The 14,911-nt window shown below is 51.0% G+C and overlaps 1 protein-coding gene across 2 annotated transcripts in view; it reads left to right on the forward strand.

Moving 5' to 3' along the window:
- The first annotated feature begins 304 nt into the window (after positions 1–304).
- The window catches only part of Scarb1 (scavenger receptor class B member 1), a 66,875-nt gene continuing 52,268 nt past the window's right edge, over positions 305–14,911 (forward strand). For both annotated transcript variants that reach the window (XM_028766115.1, XM_028766116.1), the window contains exon 1: positions 305–642. In XM_028766115.1, the coding sequence (XP_028621948.1) occupies positions 517–642 (126 nt within the window). In that variant the 5' untranslated portion in view covers positions 305–516. The remainder of the gene's footprint in view (positions 643–14,911) is intronic.

Raw genomic sequence — 14,911 nt, forward strand, 5'->3', positions numbered from 1 at the left:
GGCTGACCGCAACTGATGTAAAAGTAGGGGAGCGGGAGACATTCGCAAGAGTCGGAAGAGTCGCAGGAGCGGGGGTAGCGGGTGCAGACGGTGCCGGGGTCTTCTGCCCTCTGCGGAGAGCGCATCGGTTCCCACCTAGATCAGCGACAAGACCAGGATGCGCGGAGTGGGGCGCACAGCGGGAATCCAGATCTCTCAAGAGCTGGGAAAGCCCAGCATCTCGGAGGGGCGGCTCCCGAGGAGGCCACGCCCACGCCACACCATCAAAGCACCTCCCATTCTCCGCCTTTTCCCACCCCCCGCCGGAATCCCGCGCCGAACTCGGGGGCGGGCTGCCCGGGCCATGGCGCATAAAGCCTCTGGCCACCTGCAGGGCTACTGCTGCGCCGGCCACCTCCAGGCACACACCTTGCTGCTGAGGGAGCCTGAGCTTCTGTCATCTCTGTGGCCTCCGTCGCCTCTGTCGCCGACCCCTTCGGATCCTGAGCCCCGGGAGCCCCGGCCGCGCACGCGGACATGGGCGGCAGCTCCAGGGCACGCTGGGTGGCCTTGGGGCTGGGCATCCTGGGGCTGCTGTGTGCTGTGCTCGGCGTTGTCATGATCCTCATGGTGCCCTCGCTCATCAAGCAGCAGGTGCTCAAGGTGAGTGAAGTGTCCTGGGGGGTTGGGGGTGGGGAGGGGATCGGGACGCAGGGTACGACGGTGGAGCTACCTTCTCACCACCAGGGAGGCCCAGGCTCATCCCAGAGACTTGGAGGTCTGAGTCACCAGCGTCACAGGGGCCTGAACCTCACTGAAGCAGAAGTGTAGCCTGGTTGGTTGTCCCTGAGTTTCGACTGCAGTTGTCCTGACCTCCAGCCCTTCAGCACACGCTGGCCGGTCACCGTACCTAGTAACCCCAGGGCTGTACATCTGTGAGGGTCCCAAGGGTTCCCAGTTTTCTGGGTGCTCTGCCTGTTTCCTCCCGCCCAGATGCCCCAGAGATGCCCTGGCTCGCCCCCACACTGCCTGCCAATCTCGAGAATTAAGCAGCTTTCTGCCCCCCACGCTCTGGCAGAGGCAGACACTACTCAGGTCTGCCGAGGGCAGGCAGCCGGGCCTCTCCCTTGATCGCAGCCGTAGGCCCTGTTTTGCCCTTTCAACCGGGGACCGATATTAGGCGGGCGGTGCCGGTCCAGCCACAGACTCTGCCCTGGGATCCGGTGTCCTCCGAATGAGCCGGGAGCTCATTAAGTCCTGGAGATTACCGAGTAATTGTGTTTTCTGAGACGCTGGGTTACCGCGGAAGGGGAAACGGAGGCTGGCCTTCAGAGAACATCCAGTGAGAACTGGACCTGGTATACAGAAGGGGCTGTTGTCACGGGGATTGACTGACACCTTTCCTCTTAGCCCGGTTTGTTTACTGGGAGTTTAAGAATGGCAATGGCTTCGTGTATTGTGTCCCATTGCCCGCTGAAAAGAGGGAATGAATGAGGGATACTCCCTCTTGGGCTGGCCGCCACCTCCCAGGTCCTGGCTGGTCTTCCGGATGGAGCCACAGGTGGCTTTCCTGGAGTTGTGGTGGGCATTTCCGAGTCCTCTTGGCAGCACCGTTGTTTCTATTGCTTTGGATTTTCAACCCTTGTACGTTAAGGTCCCAGGAGTTGCTGTGTCCTGGGGTGGAGGGAAGATCTTTCTTGTTCGAGCATCAAAACCGGCTCTGAGCTTTTCTGTTAGATCTGGCAAAGTAGCGATGACAGTCTTGTCTCAGCGACAGCCTGTGGTTTCAGTAAGGACCCGGCCCTGTGTACCCTGTGTACCCGTATACCCAGCACGTGGACTGGACTGCCTGCTGAGCCAGCTTGTGGTCGGGAGTGAGCAGGTGTCCCCTGTTCTCCTATTTAGGGGTGAGGGGGAATCCCAACTGGTTCCTTCCCCAAACTCTTTTCTGGACTGTTTTCTTTTTTTGGGGGGGGGGAGGGGGTTGGCATAGAGACTAAGGATGTCGGGGGTGGAGTGTGGGGGGTGTGTGTGTGTATGTGTGTATTATCGTCGGGACTGCGCATGCCTGTTCCATCAGTGAGGGTCCCATCTGCCCCGTGCTTGAGAAAGGAAAACCATGTCTGGCTGAGTTGCCCCATAGCTGGTAGCATGGGGCTTTACGTTTGAGCCAGCGGCTTCCACAGCCCTACTTACGAAAATCCCAAAGGCGATTGGTTGGGGGCTGAGTGGCGTGAAGGAAGGAAGACCGAAAGACACGCCTAGCCCAAGACAGCCTCTTCTTAGAGGCCCTGGCTGGAGCGGAGCCGACCTCTTGAGGGAGAGAGAAAAAAAAAAGCTCACTTCAGGGGATGGAGGGAGGGTGGCAGCGGAGGGGAGCAGGGAGGGACCCTGGAGTTGACTTTGGACAGTTTCGTTCTGTGCTACTTGAATGGAAGCCTTGTCTTTATGTGTGTGTGTGTGTGTGTGTGTGTGTGTGTGTTTTGGTAAGTTAAAGAAGTTGATGTATAAAAGGCAGGAATACTTAGTTGCTTCAGAAAAAAAAATCAGGATTGGGGTGTAGCTCGGTGGTAGAGAACTTACCCAGCATACAGCAGGCCTTGGGTTCCAACACGCGCACACACACACACACACACACACACACAGAGAGAGAGAGAGAGAGAGAGAGAGAGAGAGAGAGAGAGAGAGAGGTTTCACTCTTATTTTCTTCCGATGTTATCATTTATATATTTGTGTGTGTCGAGGTCAAGTGACCTCCTCCCTTACAGATAGGGTCTCTTGATGAACTAGACAGCCATCCCCCTGCTGTCTCTGGGGTAGCAATCCCCAATGTTGTATGTGCTGCTGGGATTTGAACTCGGGTCCTCATGCTTGCCTAGTAGGTGCTTTGCTATCCTCCCAGCTCGAATGGACATCTTCTACAAAACCTGAGCTGGAGAGTGTGTGCTTTTCTTTTTTCTCTCCTCCCTTCTTTCCTTCTCTTGAGTCATCATCTCACTAGGTAGCCCAGGAACTCAGTGCGTAGCCCAGGCTGGCCTCAGACTCACAGAGATCCATATCTGCCTCTTGAGTGCTAGGATTAAAGGTATGTGCCACCATGCCTGGCTTAAGTAGTATGGCTTTTCTGTTCAGTGTTAGTGTTATCAAAGGGATGTGTGTGTGTGTGTGTGTGTGTGTGTACATGCATGCACACACCTGTATGGATGGGTGTGCCATGAGTGAGACCAGAGGTTGATGTGGAGTGCCTTCCACAGTGTCTCTCCATTTTATTTTTTCGAGACAGGCTCTCTCATTAAATATGTTATGTGCCTTCTCTGCTAGATGCTGGACATTGGGTTCCTGGGATCTGCCTATCTCCACCTGCCCTGGTGCTGGGTTCCAGACTTGTACCAGACGTGCTCATCCTGTTTTTTTTTTTTTTTTTTTTTTTTTTTTTGAGACAAGGCTTCTTTGCCTGGCCCTGGCCATTCTAGATTTCTCTCTATAGACCAAGCTCTCCCTATCTCCTGAGTGCTGAGACTAAAGGCATATGCTACCACCCCTGGCTCCGTGTTGAGCTTTTGTTTGGGTTCTGAGAATCAGAACCCAGATCTTCCAGTGAGCACTTTACCCACTGGGCTATCTTCCCAGTCCCATTCAAAGGTTTTTGCTTGACAGGCCCAACAGGCCAATCTGTTATTTCCTTTCCTCACTTACTGTGTTGGTATTCCTTTATTTACTGGTTCCTCTACTGACTGAGCCATGTCTTTGTCTTAGGCTCCAGAGAACACATGCCCTCCTGTGTGAGTCCAGGAACACTTGCACGGTATGATCCTTGGGCTATGGACCCACAGGTGCACCCTGGTTGGATTTCGGTGTTCTCTACTCTACTCCCGCTGACAAGCTATGGGACCGTCCACTTTGATGGAATGAAGGGTCATTTCTAAACCCCATCACCCTCTTTGGCTATCAGTGATTTTGATTCACATCTTCAGCTCCACAAGATTGGACAGGAGCGTGACACTCATGTAGGTGACAGTTTTCAGAGCTTAGAGGCTCAGGCCTCTACTGTACCATGTGCTAGCTGGAGCCGATCCATCACTCAGAGAGCCAAACTTTCTCCCAGCAGTGAGACAGGGGTCAGATCTGGTTTGCTCCCCTTGAGGGATTAGCAAATTACAAAGGAGATTACAAATGGCCTTTGGAAATGTCCTGTAAGTTTGCCTGCTTCTGGTCTCAATCTAACCACAGCGTTGTGAAACAGGCCGAGGCTGCAAATTCTTCCTTTTTACAGATAAGGGATCTGGGGCATAGCAAAGGTCGGTAGCTAGTTATTAAGCATGGCCCGTGGTGGGCTGGGAGGGACTTCAAGCGGCCATGCTTGATTTACTCTCCATAGGAAGTAGGAAACAAGGGAGAGCTCTTTCTCTCTGTACAATGGGCTGCTGGGCAATCAAAAAAAAAAAATTATGAAGAGCCAGGTTTTGGAAAGACGTGGATGATTGAAAAAAGGCTCTGTTACTGTTAAAGTCCCTTCTCCCCAACCTCTTGCCTGTCATCCCAGCTACTTAGAACCTGAGGCAGGAGGAATGAATATTCAACACCGGAGGAAGTTCAAAGCCAGCCTGGATTACACAAAAAGTTCAAGGCAATTTAGTGAAACACCCCCACCCCCACCCCCACCCCCCGTCTTTATATAAAACGGAAGCTAGATGGGTTAGTGCACACTTTTAAATCTCTGAGCTCAGAAGGCAGGGGCAGGCAGATCTCCTGCATCAAGGCGAGTGGTGCCTGGACAGCCAGGGCTACATAGAGAGACCCCGTCTCATAAATAAATAAACTCATAAATAAATAAATAAATAAATAAATAAATGGAAAGCCGAAGATAGAGCTGAATGGTAGACTGCTTCCTAACATGTGCACATCCCTGGGTTCAATCCCCAGCACTACAAAACATAAAGAAACATGCATGCGTACGCACGAGCACCCGCGAGCGCCTGCATAAAACAGAAACCCTAAGCCAGTCGGTGGTGGCGGTGGCACATACCTTTAATCCCAGCACTCGGGAGGCAGAGACAGCCAGGGTTACATATAGAAATCTTGCCTCAAAACAAAACAAAAAACAACCAAACCCAAAATGACAAGAACAAGAGAAAAACCCCAACAGTATTCTGTATTTTCAACAGATTGGTGTTAGTTCCATTAACAGTTTAGAAAAAGGTACGGGAGGGTGCGCACTAGACACACAAAGCAGATAATACCGACTCCATGATTTCCTGTACGTTTTTGTTTTATTTTATGGGTATGGGTGTTTTGCCTGAGTACATCTGTGCATGCAATGCCCTTGTAGACCAGACAGGACATCAGATCCTCTGGAACTGGACTTACAGATAGTTGTGAGTCACTGTGTGGGTGCTAGAAATTTCATGAACCCAGGTCCTCTATCAGAGTGGCCAGCCCACTTAACCACGGAGCCATCTCTCCAAACCACCGTGATTCTTTTTGTAAAATATTATATGTATGTATTTATTGGTGTGTGATTGGAGGAGTCATGCCACAACATGGCCATGCAGGTCACAGAACAACTTTCAGGAGTCAGTTCTCTCTTCCTGTGTGGGTCCCAGGAATCAAACTCAGGTCATCAGACTTGGCAGCAAGCATCTTTACCTACTGAGCTGTCTCACTGAGCCCAAGGGTTATTCTTTTGTTTATAGTTCTTTAAGGTAAGGTCTTGTTGTGTTACCCAGGCTTTATTTGAAATTCTCCTGCTCCAGCTTCTTGAATCTGGGGTTGGGGGGGAGGAGGGGTAACAGATCTACACTAACCCACCTGACCTCTTTTTTTTTTTTTTTTTTTTTTTTGGTTTTTCAAGACAGGGTTTCTCTGTGTAGCCCTCGCTGTCCTGGAACTCACTCTGTAGACCAGGCTGGCCTCGAACTCAGAAATCCATCTGTCTCTGCCTCCCAAGTGCTGGGATTAAAGGCGTGTGCCACCACCGCCCGGCTCCCACCTGACCTCTTTAAAAACAAAAAAGAGAATATATCCAGGTGTTATGAATTGCACTAAAAATGGTTGCTATGATAAAAGCAACCATGACCAAAGCAACTTGGGCAGGAAAGGGTTAATTCAGCTTACATTTCCACAGCACTGTTCATCACTGAAGGAAGTCAGGGCAGGAACTCAAACAAGGCAGGAACCTGGAGGCAGGAGCTGATGCAGAGGCCATGGAGGGGTGCTGCTTAGGAGGTTTCTCTTCATGGCTTGCTCAGCTCTGAACCATCAGCTCTGGAGTGGCCCCACCCACAATTGGCCATGCCCTTCCCCATATAATCACTAAAGAAAATGCTCTTATGGGCTTGCTCACAGACAGAACCTCCTTAATTAAGGTTCATTCCTCTCAGATGACAATAGCCTGTGTCAAGTTGACATAAAGCTACTCCGCACAGGCAGCGTGGTAACACGGGTCCTTGTCAGTTGAGGAAACAGCTGTAGATGGTAACTGCCCCATGACTTTCCTGGAGTGTGTGTGAGTGTCCCACCAGCACTGGGACCCCTGTGTGTATCACCTAGAACCCAGCCTGGCATGCATCTTGCCCATCCACAGGGCCACCACCTTCAACAGAGAGTCTCATAGTCTTTCCCATGTCTGTGATTGTGTCAGCTCCGCTGTCCTGACATGAGTTTTCCTGTTAAACTGTGCTTGATCTGTTCATCTGCTGATGCCTCTCTCCTTCATCTCATTTGTCCCCTAGGTGTAGAGCGGAACCCTCAGGCTGCCCTTACCTGCTCGGTTCTTTCTGCTATCTCCTGCTACCCCATACCTGGTTCACCAGCATCTTAACTTCACACCCTTGGGATCTCACCCTTTATGACCCCCATGGCCTTGCTGCCTGCTTGGACTCACGTGGTTGTCTATCCTGCTTTTCTAGCGAGGGATGATGTCCGTCCTGCTCAGACTCTCTGACATTCCCTGTCTTTTTCCAAGTGAACCCCAAGTTCCTCTCAGCAGCTTGAAAGTCCCCAATTTGTTTCTCTTTCCCTTCCTCAATTCAGCACTGCCCCCCCCCCACCCCACAATGCTCCTGGTTTGAGCCCACTAGACCTAGCCCCACTTTAGAGTCCCTGGCATGTCCCTTTGCTGGCACACGCCTTTAATCCCAGCACTTGGAAGACAGAGAGGTAGGTGGGTCTCTGAGTTCAAGGCCAGCCTGGTCTACAGAGTTGGTTTCCTGACAGCCAGGGCTACACAGAGAAACCCTGTCTCAAAATGCCCTGCCCCCCCACAATGTTTTATTTATTATTTTTAGTGTTTGTGTTGTCTGTATGTCACATGTGTGTGTGTGGTGTTTGAGGAGGATCACGAGAGGTGTCAGGATCCCCTGAAACTGGAATTCCAGAGGACTGTGACTTGAAATGTAGGTACTGAGAACCAAACCCAGATCCTCTTACCAGAGCAGCCGGTGCTCATAAACCTCTGAGCCATCCCTCCAGCCCACCATCCTTATTCTGCTGCAGGCCTGGCTGCTGCTCTTTCTCTTTCCTGTGGTCAGGGAAGGGGCTGAGGAGCTGACTGGGATGCCAGTTGATAGCTCTCTCCCCCTCCTCGCCTCAATTCTATTCTGATTCCTTCCCCCATAGCTCCCTACAGAGCCCAGGGACCTCTCAGGAGTTGGGCTAGCCTGGGATATCTACACTGTTCCTGAGTTGTTTTGGCAGAGCTGGTTGACTTGGCACTTGGAAGGTGGCCCTGATGGCAGGTAGCAGTTTGTAGACACTGCTACCCTGAGTGTCTGATGTTCCTCACAGCCTTTTATTTTGTATCTACATGGCTACAGTTGCTTTTTGCTTTGTCTAGGGAAGACAGACACAAAGAGTGATTAAGTACTGTGTCTCCCCCCACACACCTCATCACCCTCCTGCAAAATTTAGGCGACAGAACCAAGATGTAGCTTCTGCTAAAAGATTATAACCCTCTTAACAGCTGGCCTTGACTGGAGAGGCACAAGGCCACCCTGGTTGTTCCTTCTTTTTCCCTTCCTTGGTTAGTAAGTATTCCATTGATCTGCGTGGCTAGCGGGTATACTTCAGGCTTTTCTTCCATGAGAGAAGGCTGCAGGTTCGGAGCCCCTTGATAACTCCTCAGGGGGACTCAAAGTTGGAATGTCTGTCTTTTCCCAGTTTGTACCACCCTGTGACCTTAAGGTCAAGGTCTGCCTGGACCACCGTGGGTTACTCCCCAAGTGGAATCTGGGGCCCCTGATGTCAGGATGGGTGTCCCTGCAGGTTCCCTGTTCTCTAGGCCCTGGGTAAGGATGCCTGGGCGTGCTAGGATTTCTTCTGTTTTCTTCCTCTTTCCTGGTGCCTGGTTTCCGGTTCCCATGGCTTCCGGTTCCCTTGGCATGTGCAGAACTATTTTAGTTCCCTTCAGGGCTGCAGCTGTGGTTATAGGGTACCTATTTTAGTTCCAAGTATTTATTTCTGTTCCCTTCTGGCGACTCGTACATCCACGAGTTCTCATATCTCCAGTGCATGTGTCTGTTGGCATGCATACCTTCTGGTGCGGGGTCCACATAACGGTGTCCCTAGGTATACTAGCACACAGAGCTTGGTGTCTGGTCCAGTGCTGACCTATATGGACGTGAGTGTTTCTGTGTACCACACGAGCTGCAAGCCATCCACATGGGGATACAGGCACATGGGTCATTGTCTGGGCACACGTAGACACATGCACATGTGTGTTGATGCTGTGTTCCCAGTTGCTGGTTGGGGGGGGGCAGGGTACGTGGCTCTGTAGCAGAATGATGGCCTAGCAGGTGCAAGCCACTGGGCTCCAACCTTAGCACTGCAGAAGACAAAAGGGGTCATTGACACCGTGTGGTCACCCTGTGCCGTAGTTAGGTGTTCCCAAGTGGCATTTTGAAGCCAGACTGTCCTTTTTCATTCCTGGAAGGATCCTGGGACCCTTCCTGGGAAGATGGACTCTTTGCTATCTTCCCACAGTGACTTACCCTCATTCATTCCAATTCCACGAGTTCGGCTACCTGGAATCCTGTTCTCTGGCCTTTGATCCCAGCAGCAGCCGACTCTGGAGCCAGTCCTGGAGAGGCCATTTGGCTCTCTGCAGGGCTTATCCTATGTGCATCTTGGTTCCTAGGAGGTTTGGCCCAGGCTGCCAGCTCGGTGGCCTTCTGTGGCTTTTAGGGTACAGAGGAGTGTTTGAATGTCCATTCTTGGTCAGCAAAAGAGAGGTCCCCAGGCCACCGTGAGCTCTTCCCCAGGTTGCCACTGGATGTTTGACACTTCCTGTCTTAGGATTCGTGAGTTCAGCTGAGAAGCCTTCTGAAGAAAGAAAGAAAGAAAGAAAAAGAAAGGAAGGAAGGAAGGAAGGAAGGAAGGAAGGAAGGAAGGAAGGAAGGAAGGGGAAAGAAAACATGGCTGCTTTTAGGTATGGTGGAGGAGAAGGTTTATTGTAGATAAGAGGGAGAGTATAGTTAATGGAAAAGATGGCTGGAAGAGTCCAGAGTGGACATGACCCTGAGATATGTGAGGAGACGGGGAGGGAAAAAGAGGAAAGGGAGAACCAGGTGCTGCTACCAGGAGGCACAAAGGTAAAGAGAGAAGGGCAAGCAAAATGGTTGGATTTTACCGGGAAGAGCAGCCCAGCCCTGGGCTATAGAGTTCAGGGGAGGGGGGGGGGGATATGCCAGCCAGAAGGGTTCTGAAACGGGTAGGGACTGAAGGATGCTGGGAGAACCCAGAAGCCAGGTCTGCTTTGATATGTTAAATAGGCACCTAAACCACCTGCCCAGGGTTCAAAACGTAATACCTTCAGCTCCAGATCCAATGCCATCAATTTAGTTTGAGGAGAATTTAGACTGGCAGGGGTGGGTGTGAGTGGGTGTGTGTGTCTGCCAAAAATAGAAACAGGTCAGGAGGCTGAAGTAGGGGGGATTGCTAATTCTAGGCCAGCCTGGGCTACTGTGTGACAGGCTCCAAAAAAAAAAAAAGTCCATAAAAATTAAAAAACTAGAAAACAAAAACAAGTGATCCTTTTACCTCTCTTCTCTCTTCCTCCCTCACTGGTGACCTTGATCTCCACTGGCCTAGGGCCGGGTCAGGCCAGGCTGAGCTGCAAAGAGAAACAAAAAACAAAACAAACAAAAACAAAAAAACAGGTCTGGCTCATCCTGGCTCTGAGTCCCAGTGGATGAGGAGGTTCCATTGCTGCTAAGGGAAGATTTCCACCCCTTTCCTCAGACCCCGGGCTTTCTGCTCTCACCCCACCTCCCCACCTCCCCACCTCCCCACCCCTCATCTCTGCTTTGTGATCTTCAGCCGCCTGGGGAGGGGAAGGAAGAGGAGTGGTCTGACCCTTGCTTGTTTCCTGGCATTTCAATGAAGTTCCTTCCACCCTCTCTGGAAGCTTCTAGAAGGGCTCTTGGGCCTCTTTGGCTGTGGGTTGTCTTCACGGTTCTCGCTGGGCAGGGTCCTCTTCTCCATGAGCGTTCATGGTTGGTGAGTCCTTAGCTTTGCCTCAGCCATACTCTGGTGGAATATGTCCAGGCCCAACTCACTGCTCAGCTTCAAACTGTCCCCGCTGGCCTTGATCTCAGTGGAGGACTCTGGTGTGACAAGTGGCTCACCTTGTCCTGACCTTCCTCTTCAGGTCCAGGCCTTTCCCCGTTCACCTTCCTGGTTAGCTTGGCCTAGAGGTCTTCTACCCTGTGGTGGCAAGGCAAGACCTTGCAGGCAGCCTTCACATCCCCTCCCTGCTTCCCTCACTTGAGCCCCAGGGAAGTGAGTGTCTCCCACCTTTAGTCCTTTTCCTGAGGGTGGCTACTGTCGCCCGCCCCCGCATCTTTTATCTGGATCCTTAAATTCTTTCCTTTGTCTCCCTGTTCCTCCCAGCTCCCAGTAGAGCAGCCAGAAAGGGACCCTAGTTCCTCCCCATGTGTCAGGAGGCCAGTACCCTGCCCTCTGAGACCTTTCTGGCTTGCGTCCACCACACCCCTCACCCCCAGTTCCTCTTGTGCATGGACTAGGTCTGTAGTCTTCTGCCTGACATTTCCCGATGACAGCCCGCTGAGGTTGATTCAGACCCAATACTCCGTACTATTTACATGTACATTGGGCTTTTTTGCTTCTGCCACGTTGTCCCCATGGGGAGTCCCCAGGCTCAGGAGGGCAAGGACCTCTGTGGTGTTTGTTCTTTGTCCCCAGTGTTGGAACTGATGCCAGACACTGGGCCTTGGATTCCCAAATGTTTACCCAAAGTGGACAGGTCGAATCACAGGGTGTTCTGGGACCCTTGGCACTATGAAGTCCTGTGCCAGGCTAGACCATGGGTGCCATGATGTGGTTCTTCTTGTCTCAGACAGAATGCTCTTTAGAAGACACAGTGCTGTGGTTTAAAGCTGTTTCAGGTTCCAGGTAGGTGAGATGGTATGGATTTGATCCCCAGAACCCAGGTCAAAAAAGTTAGGTAATTCCAGCCCTGGGGAGGCAGACAGGAGAATCCATGGGGTTCCCGTGATTCATGATTCGTTCCCATAGCGCAATTGGGGAGCTTCAGGCTTTAGAGAGAGTCTATCTTAACAAAAACGATGGATAGTGCTTGAGGGACTACAGCTGAGGGTGGATTGGCCTCTGGCCTCTACTCATGCACACACACACATACAAATGCATACACCCACAGAAACAAATAGATACAGAAACAGACAGACACATACACACACACACATACATACAGAGAGAGAGGGAGAGAGAGGAGAGAGAGAGAGAGAGAGAGAGAGAGAGAGAGAGAGAGAAACACACCCACATCCAGAGACAGACAGACACACAGAGACACATACATATAGACAGACAGACAAACACATACAGAGAGAGACAGACAGACAGACAAAAACACACCCCCACAGAGACACATACATACAGAGACAGACACACACAAATCCACAGAGACACACACATACAAAGACAGACAGGCACACACAAACACATACACACACAAATCCACAGAGACACACACATACAAAGACAAACAGACACACACAAACACATACACACAGACAACCCTCCCACAGAGAGATACAATACACACACAGAGACATGCAGAGACAGACACACACAAACATCCCACCCCAGAGAGACACACACATACAGACAGCACACACACACACATACACACAGAAACACAAACACCCCTCCAACAGGCACACACACACAGACACAAAAACACCCCTCGACAGACAGACAAACACACACACACATAGACAGACACATAGACAAACCCCCCCAACAGACACAGACACACAAACACCCCAACAGACAGACACACACACAAACACAGACAGATACACAGACAAACAACCCCCCAACACACACACACACACACACACACTCCTACCCCCGCCCATCAGTCCTTCCTTCACAGGCTCCTGCCTGTCTGGCGGGTCAGCGTTTCTGTTGTTCTAGCCCCACAGGTCTCTCCTCCTCCAGCCTCACATGCCCAGTTCCTTCTGCCCAAATGCTCTCCCCTCAGCTCTTTCACTCAGCTCCTCTCCTGTGCTTCAAAGTAAATGGCACTTATTTGTATTTTGGGGTGCTCGGGAGCGACTCAGAGAGGCACTCATACTGGGCAAGTGTTCTCTCAGCAATCTACACCCGAAGCCTGCAAGTGGGATGTTTTTGAAGATGCTTCCTGGTCGCAGCTTCCCTTGCCTCCCTTGACCTTTGGAAGTTTCCTCACGCCCATCTCCAGTGAGCTCATTCGTTTGGTTGATGTCTTACCAGGATGGGGGTCCGGTGTGTTTTGTACATGGCTTTACTCCACAGTGGTGACCTGGCTGGGGTGGGACCCCAGAAGCCATCACTGAAATCACAAGCCTTGCCGCCTGACTCTGCTCCATTCTGGGGGGCTGTGGGTGAGTCACAGAGCTTTGCCTGTGCCTCTGTCTCCAGGGGGCTGCCTCCTGATGACACTGTCTAAGACCCAGACCATGAGCCTCTGTCTTCTGGAGGCCACTTCTTGAAGCCACTGGGTGAGTTGGTGTTCATATGTCCCAGACCACACCCAGTGGCCCAGTGGTCCAAATCCCTGGCAAGTGACAATAGATTTAAGTCTATATGTTTTCTCTTGACTCCAGCAACTTCTCTCTGGCGTCTCTGCCAGGGCCAAGTTCCTGCATATGCTTCGGGCTTCCCCCCAGTGACCTCTTCCTGTCCCACCACAAAGGCAATGGACCAGGAGGAAGAGACCCAGTTCTCAGCAATGTCACCAGGACTTCCGTGGGCGGTGAATAAATAAATCACACCTGTCTTAGCCAAGGGCGGGAGAGACCAGGAGGTGGGGTGCAGTTTTGGGGTGCACAGCCTTTGAGAGTGAACGGGAGTCTTCAGGAGCCCTGGCTTGGAGGGGGTAGGGGTGGGGGTGGGCACATACTGTACTCTGCAGCGATGAGCCTAGGTTTAGGAATAAAGCAGTGTCACTTCCTCTCATAAGTTCCCGATAACCTGCACCAGTATGGGATGCAGTGGACACCCGCTTTCTCCTGCCAGTGATCTATACTGCAGGACCAGGGAGGTGTGGCCCACAGGTGCAAAGAACAAAAGTAAACTGGGTGCCATTACGCACCTGTAATCCTAGCATTCCAGAGGCGAAACAAGAGACTCCAGAGTTAAGTCATCCTGACTACAGAAGGAGTTTGAGGCCAGTCCTGGCTAAAAAGTCCTGAGTCTAAAGGGACTCAGTAAGGACCCACGCTTGTCACCAAGCCTGGTGATTGGCGGCGTTCGATCCTGGGCTCCACACGAAGGCCGAAGAAAATAGACTCTTTCAAGTTGTCTTCTGACCTCCGTGCGTGTACACGACATATTCAGACTCCTCAGACACACACTCAAACAACAAATGCAAAACAATAACAAACGCAAAGCAACAAGGTTAAGGGGCTGGGAGAAGTGGGGGGCGGGGCCTGGGACCGTCCATTGCCTCTGATTGGTTTGGGTCACATGTTCATCTTGGGGCCAATCACTGTGTAAGACAACTTTCTCTGAAGACTCAGGTGGGGATAGAGGGATAGACCTGTGGGTTGGCAGGAGGTAAGGGAGAAGGGACAAAACCCTTGCCCCTAGTTAGCACCAGATCGCCTCAGGTCCCACTCGCTGCCTCTCATGTATGTACATGGATGCTTTCTTTGAGGCTGGCTCCAGGCTTTTATGAGCGGGGAGGCAGCTCGTCAGGGTAAATTTCACAAATCTTAGGTAGGGTCTTCTACTACTTGGGTTTCTCTCCTTTTATTTTATTTCATCCTTAGCCTCATTGTTATTTTGGTTTCTTGAAACAGGGTTTCTCTATGTAGTCCTGCCTGTCCTGGAACTCACTTTGTAGACCAGGCTGGCCTTAATTCATAGAGATCTATCTGCCTCTACCTCTCTCCTGAGTGCTAGGATTAGAGTATTTCACTACACCCAGATTCTGCTGTGCCACCACTACTACTTCTTCCTCCTCCTCCTCCTCCTCCTCCTCCTCCTCCTCCTCTTCTTCTTCTTCCTCTCCTCCTCCATCTTCTTTTTTGCCAATAAGAGAGCTAAATCTCCTGAGTGACAGTGTATCCCCACATGAGGGGGAAGGATTGGGAGAAGTACAGGAACAGAGCTCTCTCTGTGTGCCAGAGCACTCTGTCTTTGCCTGTATCTGCTTCTGAATGAGGATAACTTTGACATGGTCTGTCTTGCTAAAGATGTATTTATTTATCAAACAGTTAACAAATGAAAAAACAATGCTCTATTTCAAAGTAAAAAATATTTTCGAAATTTGCAAATTTATGGTGTTTCTAATGTATCACCACTTTCTGAGTACTTGAGTGATAACGTTTTGAAGGAAAACTCTTTATATATATAATACATACATATATATATTGGTTTTTCAAGACAGAGTTTCTCTGTGTAGCCCTGG

Source organism: Grammomys surdaster, unplaced genomic scaffold (assembly GCF_004785775.1).
Source record: "Grammomys surdaster isolate TR1022 unplaced genomic scaffold, NIH_TR_1.0 166, whole genome shotgun sequence".
Taxonomy (NCBI): Eukaryota; Metazoa; Chordata; class Mammalia; order Rodentia; family Muridae; genus Grammomys; species Grammomys surdaster.